Consider the following 19844-nt stretch of genomic DNA (forward strand, 5'->3'; position numbering starts at 1 on the left):
TTCTCCTCCTAAGTGTGTAACCTGTCACGTTCAGAATTTAAAGTCAGCAGAAGGCAATGATGACGCAGTGACGACCAAGGGCACTATTTGTCTGCTTCTTTTCTTTATTCCTAAACCGCTCGCTTCCTGGCCAATCCCTTGTTGTGGGCATGTGCCATTGTCCGGGGTCATCATCGTCACTGGCGCAGCGCGTGCTGCGCGAGAACCACGCGCTCAGAAGATAACGCAGAAGAAGCCCGACGGTTCGCTGATTCGAGACGTCGCTCCTTCTCACGGACCTCGAGTCTCGACCTTCTAAGCTCTCAGCTACTACCTTCATCGAGGCATGGCCGACGTGAGGAAGGACACCGTGTCCAGTGCAGCCTCCAAGTCTTCTTCGACCGTAAAGTCGAGCTCTTCGGGTAAGGACAGCATCAAGCCAACGAAACACAAGCAGTCGCGGACTTCGACCATCGAAACCAGCGGCAAGGTGAGTGCGATGGCGGCTGGAGACCGTCTTTTTAGGGGGTGTAATACCACGTACTTCTGGGCTTGTCGGTTTGTGCATTGCACTTTGTATCGCGTTAACGATGGAAACGCCGTAGCGAAAAAAGGTAGATAAACGGACGAGCCTCCACCCTTTAAGCCCAGCGACTCCCCCCATCAAGGCATGGCCGACGCGAGCAAGGCCGGCACGTCCAGTACGGCCTCGAAGTCTTCTGTGTCCGGAAGGTCGACCTCTTCAGGGAATGACAGCACCACTCCAACGAAACGCAAGCGATTGCAGCCTTCAATCGCGGAAAGCAGCAGCAAGGTGAGTGCGATGACGGCTGCAGCCCGCTTTAGAGCGCAGCTCTGGCATCCGTTCCCACGTGTCTCGTCGCCGTTAGCCTCGCCGTCGTGCTTCGCCGTAACCAGCTCCGTAGCCGGGGCTAGTGCGCTGCTCTAGCTGCGCGTGCTCCTGGCACTATCTCTCGCGCATGGCGCGAGCCTTGCTCTCTTCGCTCCTCCAAAGCCGGATCATGTGTTCTCGCCTATCCTCTCGCCCTCTTCCTCCGCGAAGCTCCGTTGCGGTGACTCTCGCCGCTACCGTCTACTCCGCCGTCGCCGTTCCGTTATCGCACTGTCGCTAAAGTCCCTCAATAATTTCAAAGTATCGAAAGGCTTTGATCCAGCAGACGACGCCAGTGATAGGCTTAACGGTGACATGTGACCTTGCTTCACCCCTTTGCCGCCATGAAAGTTCCTGCGCGCCGGGCGAAGTGCGCGTTTTTCGCCTGTTGTGCTACGCACATTGCTGCGATAATTTCGTTCCGGGAGGGCCGAAATGACTTGTTGCTGTGCGGTTCGGTGCCGAAACCGGACGAAGGATGGCAAGAAGTTATTTCCGCGGCAACCAGAACCTAACCAGAAGAAAAGTATGGTTGCAGAGAATTTAACGGAATGACTTTGAACCGTCGCTAATTGAACGACTATGCGAGGCAAGTAACGTAGAGCGATACGAAGGTGCGATAGAAAGTATACACGTGCGTGTGTCGAGCTGTGATAGTATTTCACCCACGCGCATGAATGTTGATGGCCGAAGTTTTTGGTGAATATATACTTTAGTTCATTATGAACCCGCTGAATAGCTCAGTGTGGCCTAGGATGCGAAGGACCGAATTGCCTTGTTGCTGTGCGGGTGGGTGCCGAGATCAGATGGAGAATGGCAAGAAGTTATTTTCCATCCCGCTCGGCAAACAAAACCTAACCAGAAGATAAATGTGGTCGCATAGAATTGGACCGAATAACTGAACCGTCGTTAACTGCACGACTATGCGAGGAAAGTAACGTAGAGTGATACGAAGGTGCGAGAGAAAGTTCACACGTGTGTGTGCAGAGTTGCAATAGTATTTCATTCGCGCGCATGAGTTTTGACGGCCGAAGTTTGTGGAGATTATTGATTTTAGTGCATTATGAGCCCGTTGACTTAGCAAGTGCAGTATGACCTAGCATGCAAGTAAATAGTGCGGCAGAAGCGCATTAACTCGCTGACAAATATGCGCATTGCGTTACGTGCGCAATTTCAGCAAATTTCAGCAGCGAATTCTACTTTTATACTTTCCTGTGTTTGTGCGCGCGTTATTAACTGCGCTTTACAATATGTCAAAAAATTCATAACCAACTCTGCATACCCAAATCGTATTTGGTGCGTTGCATATATGAATAAATACATTCCTAAGTGCCTGCATTACTCTGCTCTTGAAAACAAATACTGCATGGCCACTGCTATTTGCCATGAAATAATAAAGTGTAATACAATATATCAAAGTACATTACATACAGCTGCGAGCTCGTTCCTCCCAAGTTTCCCTTACACTCGAAGATGTTTCAGTAATCGGCGGTGCCATTTTACTGATGAAAAACACATAGCTGCAAATTAACAGAAGAAAAACGCCAGAACCGATACACGGAATGCCAGCAAAACACAGTGCAGTAATAGCTAGGCCAATGAGCGTGCGTTTCGTATAAGGGCCCTCTAATTCTTACGGGGCTGTAGCGGTGCACGGAGGCGAATAGGCATAAACACAACAATGCGCGTCATGATTCTAGTTTACGTGGCGACGTCGCACGGTTCAGAGCGCACACGCGCACACACTACGCTCGATGTTGGTGTGCCGCGAGATTAGATCGCTCTGGCCGCCCGAACACGATCAAGGAGACTCGCTGACACGATACCGCCGCTTCAGAATGTCACGACAGTTGCACTGCGTCGTAGCATAGAACCACAAGACACAACAGCCGTCGTGCAATCGCTACCCGACAGACACACTCAGCGGCAAGAAGACTCACAGAAGTTTCAGCGCCGTTATGTGGAAAGTTTTTCGGTCCAAGCGAATGTCAGCCTTCTCTTTTACACGAATTCTTCGTCCAAAGTAACCGCTATGTGTACCCAGTACACTTGCAAGCAAAATAATTAACAGAGCAAACGGGATTAAGCGCAAGCAATCACCAAGGCTCGCACGGTGATTGAGTGCGAACGAACGAAATATAAACATGCGGAATCAAGGCGATCAAGTCCTCATTCCGCTCTCTTGATCGTTTCTCTTTCAGCGCTCAATTGAAATTAAAGGACTAGATTTAGCAGTTCGGGCCCTTCTTTCGTTTTTTACCACACTCAGGCAGGCACCAGTAGGTTTTATTTCCGCGCGTGTGCAGATATTTTTTCACCTCACGAATGCCGCGGCGCCGCAGTTTAGCGTGGGCGCCGTCTGCTACAGGAAGTTCCTAGGTGGCGCGCGCGGCAGATGTGGCTACCTTGAAAATTATAGAGGGACCTTAACTGTCGCGGCACTGCTGCGGTGCCGGTGGCGAGCGCTCCTAGCCGCCTCGCGCGTGACGGCTCTCCGCTCCTCCGTCCCCGCGTCGCGTGGCTCTACGTCTCTCAGCCGCGTCTCGCTTCCCCGTTTGCAAGGCGCGTTCCTCAGTGGCATTTGTCGCCTCTGGCAGTGCTTGCGCCTGGCTGTCCTTCTCCCGCCTCCACTGTTGCCTTATACCTCTCCTTACCTGGCGCAGTGCCGTTGCGGTTACTCGAAAAACAGTTATAGCATTTCGTCCCCTTACTTCTACTTCCTACCCCAACCTTGTGTGGCCATATTGAGAATGACTCTGTGAATCAATGAGTGTGTGGCCTCCACTCAATACCCCTATTCTCTACCCGTTTCCTCATTCCACCTCAGAAGAAAAAGGTGAGTGCGATGGCGGCTGGAGACCGTCGGTGATATTCGCGTATACTCGTGTATTCGCTTGCTCCCAGTTTATTTCAGTACCTTTCTGTGCGACTGTAACCCACCCATAGTTATCCATACTTAACTGTGCATGTACCTCTGGTTACGATTCTTCCGTAAACATGCATCATACTTCGTGTTTGTTCTTGTAGCAGTTAGGGCTAACAGCTACAGTTAGCCAGTCGTCCGCTACCGCTGCTATCTGGCGAAATCAACCTAGCTTTGCGCCATTTACTAGTCTCCCCCTCCCATCTCCACGCGAATGACCCACTATAGTATGACGCGATGGTGCGTCGCCGGAGCGCCGGCTCGATAGCGGCGGATCGCGGTGGGTGCTGCCCAATCCGAAACGCAGAACCGCGCCTCCGTTCGGAACTGTGTGTTCTGTATGCGGTTGCCTGTTGAAGTAAGGCAGGAGCTGTGCTGAAAGATCATATTACCAAGTATCGTAATCGTCGGCCCATTTATTTAGGGGCCTAATACCGCGTACTTCTTCGCTTTTGGTTCATACATTACACCTTTATCGCTTTAATGGGGCAAACACCGCAGCGAAGAAGGCTGGAATAACGCGAAAACACAAAATAGACGGTGCAGTGCTTGCCCTGTCTTCTTCGCTGCTCTGTGGCCCTTGTTAGCGCGGTACCAAACGCAATCTTTATCGACAGTGTTGCCCTACCACACTTGTTGGGACTAGCGCGTTCTGGCGGAGGCATGCTGTTTCCTTTCTCACCTATCCGTGAAAGGCCGTTCGAAAAATGATCCAATCGAACTTTCAAGTCGCCTGCCCTAGCTCCCAGGACGATAAACGTGACTACTGTGACCACCACGCAGTAACCACTGAAACAGTACAAAACAGTAACCGCCGCTTGCAAAAAGAGCATTCACGACACTTAACCCATTAGAGCCCAGCTTAACTTTAAAAGCACCAGTACCATTCTCATTTGTGAATACTTAAAGAAAGAACCATACTGTCTTCCTCAGTACACCATTTTGCTAAGAAGTGTCTTGCCAAGCCGACTGCATTCTAGTTTCTTTTTGTCTCGAAGCTAACGCGTGTCTGTGTAAGTTGTAGGAAAGAATGGCGTAAACTATGAACGCATGACATTTCATATGTAACATGGAATGTGAAATACTACAAGGCGGTCGGTAGCGGCGGTCGGGATATAGCTTGAGTGCGTTGCTCGGATGACCGACGAAGCAGGAAAAAAGAAAGATGGAATCGACGCGGTATCCCTGTCTCTTGTTTCCTCAATATCGGGTTCGTATGTAAATTACTTCAACGGAATGAACACGCTCTTAAGGCAAGAAATGATCATTGGGTTATACGAGACGGGGCGCAGTCTCATCGCATCTGCTCGATGACGCGCGTGTCGCACACGACCCCCTTACAACACGGCGGCTGACTTGCGGCGGCTTTCAAAAAAAAAAAAGAAAAGAAAAGGAAACCAGTTCCACGCAGTGAAAACTGTCAGATCAGTGAAGCTGGCGGTCGTTTTCTCAATCTCGAACTCGTGTTTAGTGCGATTTTCATGAATCTTTTGTCTCGTTGTCGCCGTTTTGATAGATTCGAGCGTCGGTTCCGGATTGCGCACACTCTTCAGTTAGGCGAGGTTGCGGCCAAACCACAGTCTATCACACACCTTGCAGCTGTGGCTGCACTCACGGTCGAGGAATTCTCTCTTGAACCGTCCATCGGTACTCTCCGTGGGAAGAATTTCTTCGCGTCGACGTCTCTGCTCGGCCTCCTATACTTTCGAAGTTGGGAGTTGGCTTGCTTCTGCTGGTGCTTGGCTGGGTTGGCTTCTCTGGAAAGTGGGGTTCGGCTTGCCTCCACCGGTGCTTCGCTCGCCCTTCCCGTCATCGATCCTCGGCGGTAGCGACTTCCCTCCGCTGACGCTTTTTCTTGCTCTTCTCGCTCTCGAAGCACGGGATTTGCGCGACGTGGGCGCTGCCGCTCGCGTCGAACGGAATTCATGGGGCGAAAGGGCGCGCGCCCCGGCGAAGCACCGGCTCCTATACCCCTCTCCGCACCCTGCTTCTCGGCGTGACACCAGACAACGGATGGCAAAGGCTCGATTAGAACAGCTCCGCAGTTTAAGAAACGACCTGACACTTGCTTCTTCTACACGTAAGATTCTCAAAGGTGGGGAGAGATGGAATGATAAAAAAAGAGTCACCGGATTCGGCACGGCAGGACTTGTGCCCCTAACCTTCGTTAATCGATCAGAAATTACATTACGGAAGTACAGTGTCGCGGCCAGGCTGCGTTAAATACAATACACAAGGACGCCTGGATTGTTCGTGTACCTGTTGTTTTCAGTTAGCGTTGTTCTTCAGAATGTTGCGTTGAAATACACTACACTTGCAGGCCCGCTTCGAAGCACTGCGGTCGCAGCATAGCTAAAAACATGTCGCCATGTAGTGCATATTCTGGGAGCACGTATACTAGCATTAATGGACATCTGAAAGGTCAAGAGGCAAAAACAAATTGAAGCATAAAATTTTAAAGATCCCGCTCAAGCCTGGGGGCATACTAATGCGATTGTTTAGCAATTCACCGCGCGATACAGAGGTATTTGTAGCATGAAATGACTTACGTCGTTACATGCAATCAATTTGCGAAGCTACATGAGCCGATTCATTTGGAATCTCCTGAGGTGGCAGCACTGTTAACAGCCCTGGCTTGTCTACTTACTCGTTTCTCAGCTAATCATATAATGTCGCAGCAAAAGTTTTAAAAGAATAATAGAGCACACGTGATCGCTGACGATGTGTAGCTTAGAAACTTAAGGTCCGCACTACACTTCATTCGCAGACTTCAGATGGTCCGGCTGCACCGAAAACGCCTCTTGCAGAAGTTCCTGCTGGACCTGCAGATTCAAAGGCAACCAAATCAGAAGAAAAGGTACGACTCCCCTGCGAAATATTGGGGCGCCGTAAGAACTTTACGGATCTACATACTATACATATAGAGTTCTTCGTTTTGGGGTAAAACCCGATAATTACCGATTTTCGCTCCCCGAACAAAATTTATGAACATCAGGTTAAGCCCCCGATTCCATATGAACTAAAGAATAATATTAAATGAAGGCGTTATAAAAGTTCTGAAAGGTGTTCATCTTTTTGTGAACTGGTGGTCACGACATATTAGTATTATTACTAATATATGAATACGGGTGTCCCAGCTAACTTTAGCCATGGTTTAAGAATATGCCCATGCTACGTAGCTGGACAGAACCAAGGTAATGTTTGCCATCGCTTGGAGACACTCGGATTATGTTCTCATTCCGGTTAATTAGAATATTAGTCATTGTTAATTAGTCAACTTATCAAATATTATAATTAGATGAAATATATGAATGAGCAAATTGTAGAGCAACATGAAAAGCTCCCGATGTAGCTTTCTGTTGCTGGATACCCGCTATACATATAAGTGTTTTTTCGAGCGCGAAAGAAGTGCCCCAATACACTCAAGAGTGCCTCGAGCGGCTAGTCGCGCGCCAATTTTGCGTATATTCGCGGGCTTTCCCGCTGGGAAAAACACTTATGTAGCACGTATTGAGCAACAGAAAGCTGTGTCGGTAGATGTTCATGTCGCTCTACAATTTTCTCATTGACACTTTTTATCTAATCATAATATTTGAGAAATTCAATAATTAAGACTAATTATGTAAATAGACGGAATGAAAAATAAGTTGAGTACCTTCAAGTGAGGGCAAACAAGATTACCTTGGTTATGACCCGCTACGTGGCATTTGCATATTTTTAAACTGTGGCTAGAATTATCTGGGACACCCTGCATAATGCTATACTGCATTCAGCTCGTGCCGCGGCCTTCAGTGAACGAAAGCCTGTTACTTTTTTAATAGCCGCGTTTCAACGAAAACGGCAATGGAGCATTGCATCACGGTGCACAAGGGAAACAGCGGTAATACGCTATGAATCAAAATAAAGCAGAGCTGACGTTGCTTTGCATCGTGAATGCTAGCTGTGACGTTGAGGCGATGTTTACATAACCACTCCACCTTCAAAAAAGAGCGACTCATTAAGGCGAAAGCCTTTCTAGGCTCATGGTGAACTTTGTGCCAGCAGACCTGACGGCCGGAGTGTCCGCCGAAGCGTCATCAGGCCATGTGAAGACAGATTAAAGACAAATTATAGAATGAAAAATGATTGATAGTGACAGTTAGTGAATGATAACGTTATAACAGAGATTGTTAGAGGTTAATGACTAGTAATGACTAATAATGACTACTAATGATTTGTAATGACTACAAGTGACTCCTAAATGACAATGTCTAACGACGGCTTGTAATGACCACAATTGATTAGAAATGACTAGAAATGTGTAGTAATTAGTAGTTATATCTTATTAGTAATTATATCTTTCACGCGCAAACACACCGCCGTATACCACACTTATCGCATTAACTCTGTTCCTATTGACCACACGTGTACTTACAAATATCTAGGAGTTCATATGACGCAATCACTTTCATGGGTGAAACATATCCAAACAATTCGCTGCGAAGCTTCACGCACACTAGGGTATTTACGGCGCAACTTAAAATCTGCATCGTCTGAAATAAAAAAACTAGCATATTTAACGTATGTGTGACCCAAACTTGAGTACCCATCATCCATCTGGCATCCCTCACAAGCTTATCTCGCCGATGACTTTGAAGCCATACAAAACCGCGGTGCTCGCTTCATTACGTCACAATATTCAAGACATATCGTAACCACCTTAAAACAAATTTCTCTCTCCCATTGCTTGCTTCACGGCGCGTAACTTCTCGTCTTTGCCTTCTTCACACTTTCTTTTATTTCACCCATTCAGGACACGCCCTCTTAAAACGCCCGTTCAGAACATCATCCCGTTTATCTCTTACTCACCCCTTGGCGGCGACAAAGTGCCGGACGACGGCGATGAGCAGCTCATTCTGCCCCCATGCCGTAACACTTTGGAATGCACTCCCGGATGACATTGTTTCGTGCAGCAACCGCAAAACATTTCGCGAAAAACTAAACGATTTTGATAATGCCAACATAACCACATGAACACCACATCTATTTATTTATCGTCTTGCTGGTACTGTGTATATGTTCCGTCTTCTTCTTTTTTGAAATTTTCTTTTTATGTACCTATTACAACTAATGTGCACTTTATTATGTAACTTTCTTATGAAGCTGTTCGACTTTGATGCACGCCCCCCCTTATGTAATGCCTTCGGGCCCTTAAGGTTAAATAAATGAAATGAAATGAAATGAAATCTGACTAAATGACTGCTAATGACTTGTAATTCGTACTTATGACTATGACATAACCAATATGTCTAACGATGTCTTGTAATGACCACAAGGGATTACAAATTACTAAAATGCTTACTAGTGAGCGCTAATGGCTAATAATGACTGAAATGACCTGTAATAACTAATAGTGACTACGAAATGACCAATATGTCTAGCGACAAATTGGAACGACCACAATTGAATCGAAATGACTAAAAATGCTTAGTATTGAGCAGTAATGACTAATAATGACTGAAATGACTTGTAATGACTAATATTGACTACTAAATGAGAAATATCTCTAACGCAACTTGCAACGAGTAAAATTAATTATAAATGGCTAAAAATGCTTAATAATGACCAGTAATAACTAAAAATGACTGAAATTACGTGTAATGATTGCTAATGACTATGATATGACCAACACGTCTAACGACGGCCTTTAATGACCACAATTGATTACAAATGTCTAAAATGCTCAGTAGAGAGCAGTAGTGACTAATAATGACTGAAAAGACGAATGATAAAAGGAGTAAGAGTAGGCTTTCGTCGTACACCTCTTGAGTGATCTCAAGAGACCCTGTAATTTTTTGTCTAGCGGTATACCGCTAATTGTCTCGCAAGAGCACGTATTGGGACCCAGCCAAACAGGACAACAGTATACAAGGACAAAACGTCTGTCATGACTAGGATGGACATGGAAATACTCCCAATGCATACCTGTAAGTCAACAAACGCTTGTAATATTAGGAAAGCATCACACCTTCGCACCTGCTGCAAAGAATGCTCCTGTGGGCTAATTTTTGCACGTCTTTTGTGAAATTCAAGTGGAGAGAACAATGCAAAGGACGACTCGCCAAACCTGTTTCTATATTGTTGTTTTTCTAAATATGGCTACCTTAAGACGCAGTGTATATTAACGCGTGACAACGAGGATTTTTAGAAATCAGTTCGTAGACGATTTTCAAACAGCCGCATTTGCATTGACATGTTCGTCCGTTTTAGCTTGTTTACATAGAATGCGTCTATCGAAAAGAAGACCGTTAACTGTTTATAAAGCTCAACCAGAAAAATTCTGAACACTGGACACCGGGGCGACAGAACCCCTATTTCGACCACACGTTCATTTGCCATAATTTGTTTTTCGTTTCGGTGGGCAAAGGACAGGCCTTACGTAAGTGGTGTGCCGCCTTTTGCCTCCCTTCATCGCTTTGTGACCAATGAATAAGAATAAATACATCTTATTATTTTTCGTGGTACGTTCTTATTGTGATTTACTAAAGTTGCGCATATCCTCTTACATTTTAATCCATCACTTGAAACCTATTACCTCTCCTCGCGTTGTCTAGGCCTTCCTTTCTGGAAGTCAAACAGTAGATGCGATCGCCGCTCAACGCCACGGGGCATGATGTATTGGATAACCGGCAACCATGGACTTCGAAATCGGAAGGCCATCCGATCACGGAGGCCATGCAGCAACCAAGTGAGAAAAGCGATACTGACCGCTGGTCGCTGCCGATGCGACAACATGGTGCGCGAAGTCGCCGAGAAGGCGCACTTTGTACGGATATATTTAATTTTCCATTTTTCTTTCGCCCTTAATCACTGGCTTGCACGCTGCGGCAATGCAGTTATCGCCGTAATATGTGGCTCGGTGCTTCGAATGATAAGAAAAGATGACCACAAAGTGAAATGCATCGTTACAACATCCGCACGGCTCCAGAGGACTTGCGATCTGAGAATCGTAGATCATGTCGCTTGTATATAAGAATGTTACTCAGCAAACAGTATTCTGGCGGCTTAGTCTGGGAACATGTACCATTCATGGACTAATTGTACGCTAACAAAAACCCAGAACACAGTGCGAGATTAGGCTTGGACTTACACTCGCGCTAGCATTGTTCCTAAGAGCAAACTTCAATCAACTCTGATGCTGGACCTACTAATAGCGAAGGAGTCTAGCCAATGGCAAAAGACAAGATTTTGTGATTTCGGCGCTTGAATTTTTGCGATCTAGGCAGCGAACGTACAGTATTCTGCTTGAGCAGATCTTCCACGTGTCACACGCAATCAATATACGAATTTTCTTACGTTTAGGTGGTCGATTTGAATCGCCTACGGAGGTACTGCCATTAACAGGCTGTCCCATTACGCGCCTAGCGAACAAGTTTATGAGCTCGCTACGACTGCCGCAGCAAACACTTTCAGACAAAAATCATGCAAATATCATCGCTGACCACGTGAACCATTGAAACAAACGAGCGGCGCTGCATGCTTGCAGATAGCGCTGGTCCCGGATGCAACGAAAGCGCCTCTGCTGGAAGCTCATGCCGGGCCTGACGCTTCAAAGGAACCCCCGAAGGCGACTGACTCAAAAGAAAAGGTGGGACCCCATAACGGATACTTGGGGCACGATGAAAGCGTCACGTATAAGCCCAGATAGTGCCCAACCGTGAACACTATAACTGCGGCAACATATCTAAATGCGCACGTTTTCGCAAATGAAGAACAAGTTATTTTAACAGCCATGCGGATGCACATGAACTGTTTATATTTGGCCATATTCTTGAAGGGTGCTATCGACGGTAAGAAATCTTGCAAGTGCGTAGGCACTTTAGCGCTAGGCGTCACGTTGCACATTCAGTAACAAGATACCTGACGCGTGTTATTGCCTCGAAATTTTATTTGGATTGACAGAAAACAAGAAATTGTGCGGCATTTATTGCCATTTAGGGTAAGGCTAATTTATTCATAAGAAACTAGCTGTCTACATAAGCCACCCCCTTCCTTCCTTCAACTGATAATTGAAAAATAAAAACGCGCATTTGAAAACCCCTATCTTGCAACTACTTCAATGTACTACTGGAGGCATACAAAATACCATCTTAGTAAGTATCGTGCAAATCACGGATTCCAGAAGGTAACTATAGTAGCCAAAGAATGATAGACTTTATTGCAAAACACAGTATAGTAACTCCGAATCAACATGACTTTAGAAGGGAATACTGTACGGCTACTTCAGTAAATTCTGTGGCAGGCAAAGTAAGCCCGGCTTTAAACGATAATCAAATGATCATTGGTATCGTCCTAGATACAAAAAGGCCTTCAACGCAGTGAAGCACAATACGCGGCTGCAGAAGCTCCTACGGTCGGGATTTAGGAGGATTGCTTCAAAACTTTTTCGCGGCCATTTAGATTGGCGGACTCAGTTTGTACAAGTATGCGACAACAAAAGACAGGAAACTCCTTTAAATGGGTGTTCCGCAAGGTTCAGTACTTGGAGCAAGCTTGTTTGTCCTCTTCGTCAATGATTATCCTATCTCCTTGACCCACACGCTAACTGCTCTGTGTGCAGACGACACTGCCTTAGTTATAGCACTACAGTTAACAAACTACAGTTCACTTTTGAATGGTTTAGACGAAAAAAAAATATGTGCTAAATACGAGGAAAACTGAGCGTATTGCCCAACATATTCCGTAGAAGCACAGTGATACGCGTATGCTTCACATTGTTCTGTGGTTAGCATTGTTGAGACTCGGGGTAGCGTTTAGGCAAGGAATCCTTTGTCCCATATGGATGAGAACGTCCGGGAGTAGGATCGAAAGAAAAAGGTGTTTATTTTACGCTATTTACATGTAGTAACAAGTCGTCAGATTCTAGTCAGAGCTCACTCATGCCTGCAGACGTCTGGATGCCGATCTCTCACCAAGGTGAAACAGTCGCCGAGAGGAACAAAAACCTTTATGTGCCAATAGTGCGCAATGTTTACGGCCGTCGAACAATGTCCTTTGTTGGCGAAAAAATTTGGTACAATATGGCTAGCTTGAATAAATGTCGGCCAAATATTGCACCGTGGCTTAAGAGACTCACTCTTTCGGAGAGCTCGAAAACTCACGAATTACTGCTGATATTTTGTACATCTCTCATTGTTGCTGTAATTTTCACATTGACATTGCATTTGATAATTGACGCAGTACTTACTCAGCCTTTGTGATAAATCCCCAACCAGCCATATCGGCTATGGGTCCAGATGCTGTCACAGTCATTTTGTGCACTTCTTTAGTGCAAGAAACTTTTTTGGGGGAAAAACACTCGTGAGGGGAAAAAACGCTCGTGCACTTCGATTTAGGTGCACCACGATAAATAACCAGAAGTGGTCGGAATCGTTCCGGAGTCTCGCACCATATGTGGCGTGTTTCGTAAGCAGATCGTGCTTTTGGCGGGTAGAACCTCACAATTTTTACTTTCTTTTTGACGTCGGATCTGGCGAAGCTCTTAGGGTAGCACATAAGCTGCCAAGGCACTCATACTCTCGCCCAATTTTGATTTGCTCGAGCCGCTATGTAGCTTCCACTCTGCCGGCGCTGAGCTTTATAGGGGAATTTCATTAAACAAGAATGTCCTTTTTCTGAATTTTCTTCCCTATTATTGAGATCTCTGTACTAATCAAATCTCTGTCGCCAAAGGAATGAAAAATGGGATTTTGACAGAATAATTTACCACCCTTAACTATTTCGCCGGTACTTTTTAAGACTGCATTTTTCGAGCATGCATGACCCGTCCAGGTGTGGCAAGGCACCCACCGTGAAACCTTTATCGCAACGTTATTTTCCATTGCACTGTAACGAACGGGTGTTGTTTATTTCTCGCTTTTCAGGCTACTGTTCCACAGGAACCACCACAACCACCGAATGAGCCCCAAGGGCAGAACCCTTCAACGGATGCTTCAAGGACGGTAACGTCCAAAGAAAAGGTGCGACACCGCCACACACGGTGAACGCGATCAAATAATGTTTTAGCTTCTTTAATTGGGCTCTTTACAAAACACCGGGTTACCGAGGTGACGTGAACGGCAGATGACGATGGTAGTTATTGGCAACCCTTTTTACGCGGGGCGCAGAGTGTCACCTAGCCTGCTTGATTTACTACATTTATAGCCATCTAGCCTTTTTGCCCGTCCGATGTCGATCTTAACATTTCTATTTAAAACCGCTGTCACTATATTGTACCATTACCTACGCTTGCCATGTCTCCGTTTATATTGTTTATTTATTGCCGCCAAGGAGCGTCCGCTGCTTAGATTCATCTTGAAACCTTAAAAACCCGCACTCTCCACCAAAATGTTACGGGGAGAAAAGACGCTTGACAATATATTTACAAGATATATACAACCGGCAGAAGACAGGCATACAAGATGGAGCCCGTGCGAACGACTATCGGCGATCGTCGTCTTCGTCATTCCTCTCATTATCGTTCACTCCTGCAGCACCTCGTAACAATATGAATATCTACGGTGCCCTTTATTCCAACACAGCACTAATCGTTTCTGATCTCGACTGCTGACCAGTTAATCCTTCCACCCTTTTTGTATTCCATCGCCTCTGGAAGGTGGACACTAGATTCCTACAGGTCTCGCTCGGTGAATATATTGACATTGTACCACAATGAGGCGAGTCATTTCCGGGCTTTCCTTGCAGTACACACGTCTCAACTTGCTGAGAGGGGTTGCTCCGGTGTGTGTTTGTCCTTAGGGAACCAGCTCGAGCCTCATATAGCAAGGCACTTCTCTTTGTGTTATATTACAGAATTTCCCTTCTTATTTCTTCCTTAGCATTCTTCTAAATCTCTGTTGTATTTTAAAGTGGAGCTATTAGAACCTCGCTGGGTTTATCTTGACGTGCGCAGCTTCGCCGAGCTGGGGGAGGGAGAGCTGAGAGAGAGTGAAAGCAGAGTATAAAAATAGGTTCGCACGGCATAGCGACGTGGCGAGGGTGGGTGGAGTCTAGCAGCTATTAGAACTTCGCTGGGTTTCTCTTGACGTGCGCTGGGGGAGGGAGAGCTGAGAGAGAGTGAAAGCACAGTATAAGGTGACGCGGCGAGGGTGGGTGGAGCCTAGCGGGGGAGAAGGAGCGGCGCGCACGCGATCGAGGAACGTGGCCCGGATCAACACCAATAGCCAACTCCAACTGGAAAGGGACAAGCCTTTTGTTTACGCTCTTTCCGCTAGCACTAGGTCAACAGATGGGGCGGCCGCATGACGCGGCAAAAGAGTTCGGCCAGTGACCGCGAGGTCGCAGTATCGCGTGTCCAGCTGAAGAGTCACCGTACTGTCCCGGGGAATGGGCATTCCCCGGCGCGTCTTTGTCGACGTGCATGTCTTCGCTGTTCAGTTGCTCGTGTTATGCGTGTTGCTGTGAGTTTTTCCGTGTTTGCGAGCTCTAGAAATGTGAAAGGAAGGACGCTGAAAGGCCGTGCAAATGATGTGTACCGCGATGCCGCGGCAACTACACCGGGGACACGAAGGTGCGCGTGTTAAGTTCCCGAGCTAGGAAACACTGCGGAACCCTTGGATACGCGCTGTGCCGCGGGATAAGTTCTCGGTCAACGAGAATTCCAGGGTAAGATTATTTTTCGGTATAGCATTGTTATTTTGTATCTGTGCCAACGAGGCAATGCACTGAAAGATGGGACAGAGCTGCCGCTGACGCCATCCGAGTTCATCCGCGTTTCTCCACATTCACGCCATAGGTGCGCAGTGCCCGTAACCGCAGCCAGCGTCTCTGACGACGGCTCGGCTAGTTTAGACAGTGAAACGAGAGTTGGGCTCCCTCGTCCTGTAGCGCCGGAAGCTTTAATAATTTCGTTATTAATTCAAGCTTTCTCCTTAAAGGGCCCCTCACCAGGCCCTTTGTGGTTATACGTTGGAAGATGTTACGTGTCCTCCATGGAGCGTTCTGCCGCAAAAATTTTTCATATCGGCTCTATAATAGCAGAGACACAAATAGTTCAGTGCCGCAAACCTGTAATTTCACTAGACGAGCTCCACTGCATAGCGAGACACTCTCTCCACTCGCCCCGTCTAGCCTCCGCAAGCGAAATTCCTTCCCTGCGTTCTCTCATGCCGGACCTCGAGGATCGTGCGACACATACCTCAGTTGCCTCGCCCTGACTTTTTTTCTCCTCGCTTTTTTTTTTGCGATACGCACTTCCGCTGGCGACGTTGCGGGCCAGCTGTTATCGTTTCGCGCACTGCGGGATTTTGCGCGCTGTGCACAAGGACGCATGACTAGCGGCATAATTCAGTGCTACACGAATACTGAGGCAGAACAAGTGGATCGCAGAGCATGATCACGCACTGGAACACGGTAGAAAATGGCATGGTTTCATTACATGCGCACGTGACCGCACGACAGTGGGAACGTGCGGTTATTTCTCTAAACTTCAATTCGTCACTTCGAGCAACAGATCACACAGATATCAGATGTTGTCTGGAATACTTGTCGAAGTCACGAGTCACCACGAGCGACGTCACACTGCGGACACGACTACGTTGGCGCCGCTACACGAGTACGTCATACACCGGCTCGGAGCGCTGCAGCCGCGAGAAGGAAAAACGGCGTTCAGTTTGAAATTTGAGATCTTTCTGCGCGCATAGCGATGTAATACTTTGCAGACACGATCGTTATCGCGCAATGTATGCTCTGCGCATGTCAGCTCAAAATGACCATACTTGGTAAGGGGCTCTTTAAGGGGAAGCTTTAGCTCGCGTGTTATGTAAATAGGTGTATATACTATGTAAATACATGTAAAAGGAGAAATCGTTTTTATCGGTAACGACTGCACCAAACTTAACGAGGATTGTAGAATTTAAAATAAAACGTTAAAATCTAGTGACTGTTGATTTCGAATTATTTATTTATGTCGTAAATCGTTTACTAAAAATCGGGGAAAATCGCAAATTTTCAGTGAACGAAACTTTGAAGTTTACAACTCCACAACTCAGCAATGAAAAATGATAAAATTATGTGAACTGCACCTAATAGTACATCTAAATTAGACAAAATAGATATGTTACACATGAATCTCAAATTTAGTAATGTGTAAATACAGCTTTTGCAGAACCCTTGTACACAACGTAACCAATTCACGTAAGATATAAATTGACATATAGAATTTGTACGCTTTGACGATCTAATGGATGCCGTTTACAGAACAGCGATATCTATTTTTGACGGAGAGTCATTGATTTTTAAACGTCGTTCTTCTATCTTTTTCCAACTTTCGAATACTTGAAAATTCTTTGAATGAAATTGAGGCCTTAAATCGAAAGTCCGCTTCTAACAGTCACTAGAATTTTACTTTCTCTCTCAAATGCAGCAAATTTCATTAAAATTGGTGCAGCGGTTCCTCTTAAAGCCTCTTAAGTAAGGAGCTCGAGCCCAACTCCGACGCGGCCTATTGAAATACATGTAATACGCAAACACGCTTTTCTGAGATCACCCCTGGATTGATATTAATGAAATTCGTTGCATTTCACAGAGAAAGTTTAATTCTAGTGACCGTTGGAAGCGGAAATTCGATTTATGGCCAGAATATTATTAAAGGAAATTTAAAGAATTCGCAAGTTTGAAAAAGTAGACGGTCAAAGTTTATAGATTAATAATTTTGCATCGAAAACACATATCACGATTCTGTAAACGGCATCCATTAGATCATTCAAAGCCCAGAAATTTGAGATGTGATTTTATATCTTACGCGAATGTGTGACGTTCTTCAAGAGGGTTCTGCAAGGTATCTCCATATTACAAATTTTTCTTTAGATTCATGTGTAACATCAATTTTGTCCGCGTCAGCTGTGCTAGTAGGTGCAGATCACAACACTGTGTTATCATATTTAACTGCCGAGTTACAGAGTTGTAAATTTGATATTTCGTTTTCTTATGATGTTCTGACAATTTTTAATAAAAATTGACAACCTAAATCAAAAATCGAAAACCAACAGTCACTAGATCTTAAGGTTTTCCTTTAAATGCAACAAACCTAGCCAAGTTTGGTGCAGTGGTTGCCGAGAAAAACTAATTCTCCTTTTACAAGGATTCAGACAGGTGCACCCGAGCTAAAGTTTCCGGCTAAGCTTTTATAGAGGGTGTTGCCCGGATGCGTGCCCTCTCCTGTGGCTCGCGAGGCAGGGGGATCAGGCGAGGGAGGAGGGTCTTTCTCCTTCGGCGGCTGCTAGGGTGCCTCGGTGTCCTCCTCGCCCGCCGCTCCGCACAGAGTCGAGACAGCCGCGGCATCTACTACGGCGTTGTACACGCGAATCGCGCACGCCGTTGTAGACGCCTTTGGCGGACGCCATAGGGACGAGTTGCCGGCACCCGTGTGTCTTGTGTGCGGTTTGGCACTACTTTACTGGCCTTCCCCCATCTCCGCTGGTCTCTGGTGTTTGTGATAGCAGAGCCACGCATAATTCTGTTAGTTTCCGTTCTTTGCGTCCGCTTTACCACGTCTGTTTTTCTCACTCAAATGCTACTTTATGAATCCTGGTTGTCTACACTTTCGTTTAACCTTTATTTGGCTCTATTTGGTTGCCAATTTTCCCGACCTCTTCCTACATACCGTGCCCATTATTTTGAAGTCCAGATATATGTGCACTTTAGCCGCTTATTTATTTTAATCCGTGTTGAGGATTTCTCCGAAACTAATTTCGCTCTGTGCTTCTCCAACTTTAAAAGCGGCGCAACCCATGTCACCTTGCACTGCGTAATTTGTGGTTTTACCGTTGGCTCCCAAAGCCAACTGGCCTACCGACATTTGGTTAACTTCGGACGGCGACACAATGTTCGATTTTAAGCACGAAATGGCATGTGCGAGCGTTATGGCTGGTAGCGTTACTCTTTTCCAGAGTCATCACACCACTCATATTTATTATAGCCCCAAAGTGCTCTATGTTTTATCATTGCCGAATTCCGCTTCCCCTTCATTCTTAGATTGGTGAATGCTTGAGTAGCAAGGTCTTACTTTCTTTCTTTTATGTGCACACAGAGGTATTCATATTCCTTGACTAGGCATACGGCTTCCTCTCTAATTGATACTGCGTCATTACTCGTCTCTTCATTAAAGATTATAATGTGGTGCGCTCAGGCCTGCATCCCTTGCTGCATTGCCACATATGTTAGCAAGCCTCTGTAAATATCTTGCATTGTAATTGTATGCTAGTCGCACTATGCTTTCCGTATACATCGGCACAGGGACCTCGGGCGCCATAGCTTAAAGCTATTCCACACTTTTTGATTCCAATTCTGCAATCAGCCATCCACGATTGGTCACAATGTTCTGGCCGCCTTCACTTCGCCTGTCTGTCACGCGACGTCACGAAAACCGCGATAGCTGCCCATCTCATATGACATGTACACGCTGATTATGCATGAATAGACCAAATAAAAGAAAAATAATTATTTCTGATTCGGCGCTTGTTCGCCATTAGCCCTCTGCTATTGGTCAAAAGCTTCCAGGCCGCGCCCACTCCGCCTTTCTGTCATGCGACGTCACAAAACCGCGATAACTCACCGCGTCAAAGTGAAGTGGACGCGTTAAAGATGGCGAACAAAACTGATTTTTTTCCCCAATAGCCGGAGACTGCCCCGTTCCGAAAGAAATATAAGACGGATGCTCACCAGTCGCTCAGGCACTGGCAATTCGCATCTTCTGGATAGCATGGCTTTATTTGCGTACAACAAAACTTTTTGCGTGGCCGCATAACGTTATCGAGCCCTTTCGGCACATATACGACATCCATCTGCCAACTCTTCTCTGCCGAGGACCCGTTTTGTCGGCATCCTTAACCTTCCGTTGCAAGTCACCAGCCACCGCAAGCTAATGCGAAGCAGGCTGATCGCAGACGCCGGCACCATATTCCTGATCCGGTTCTCCAAATTAAGTGCCCTCCCTCGGCCCCATCGAAACCCTCTCCACTTGATCGTGCTCCTCGCCTCCTGGCAGCCAATCAGATTCGAAAAATGGCTGCA

At 46.3% G+C, this 19844-nt stretch overlaps 1 protein-coding gene across 1 annotated transcript in view; it reads left to right on the forward strand.

Moving 5' to 3' along the window:
* Nucleotides 1-325: 325 nt before the first annotated feature.
* LOC142588626 (neprilysin-1-like) overlaps nt 326-19844 on the forward strand; it is a 46827-nt gene continuing 27308 nt past the window's right edge. The window contains exons 1-5 of the mRNA XM_075700458.1: nt 326-469; nt 626-793; nt 6562-6651; nt 11320-11421; nt 13697-13792. Coding sequence (XP_075556573.1) covers nt 326-469; nt 626-793; nt 6562-6651; nt 11320-11421; nt 13697-13792 — 600 coding nt within the window. The remainder of the gene's footprint in view (nt 470-625; nt 794-6561; nt 6652-11319; nt 11422-13696; nt 13793-19844) is intronic.

This window comes from Dermacentor variabilis, chromosome 7 (assembly GCF_050947875.1).
Source record: "Dermacentor variabilis isolate Ectoservices chromosome 7, ASM5094787v1, whole genome shotgun sequence".
Classification (NCBI taxonomy): domain Eukaryota; kingdom Metazoa; phylum Arthropoda; class Arachnida; order Ixodida; family Ixodidae; genus Dermacentor; species Dermacentor variabilis.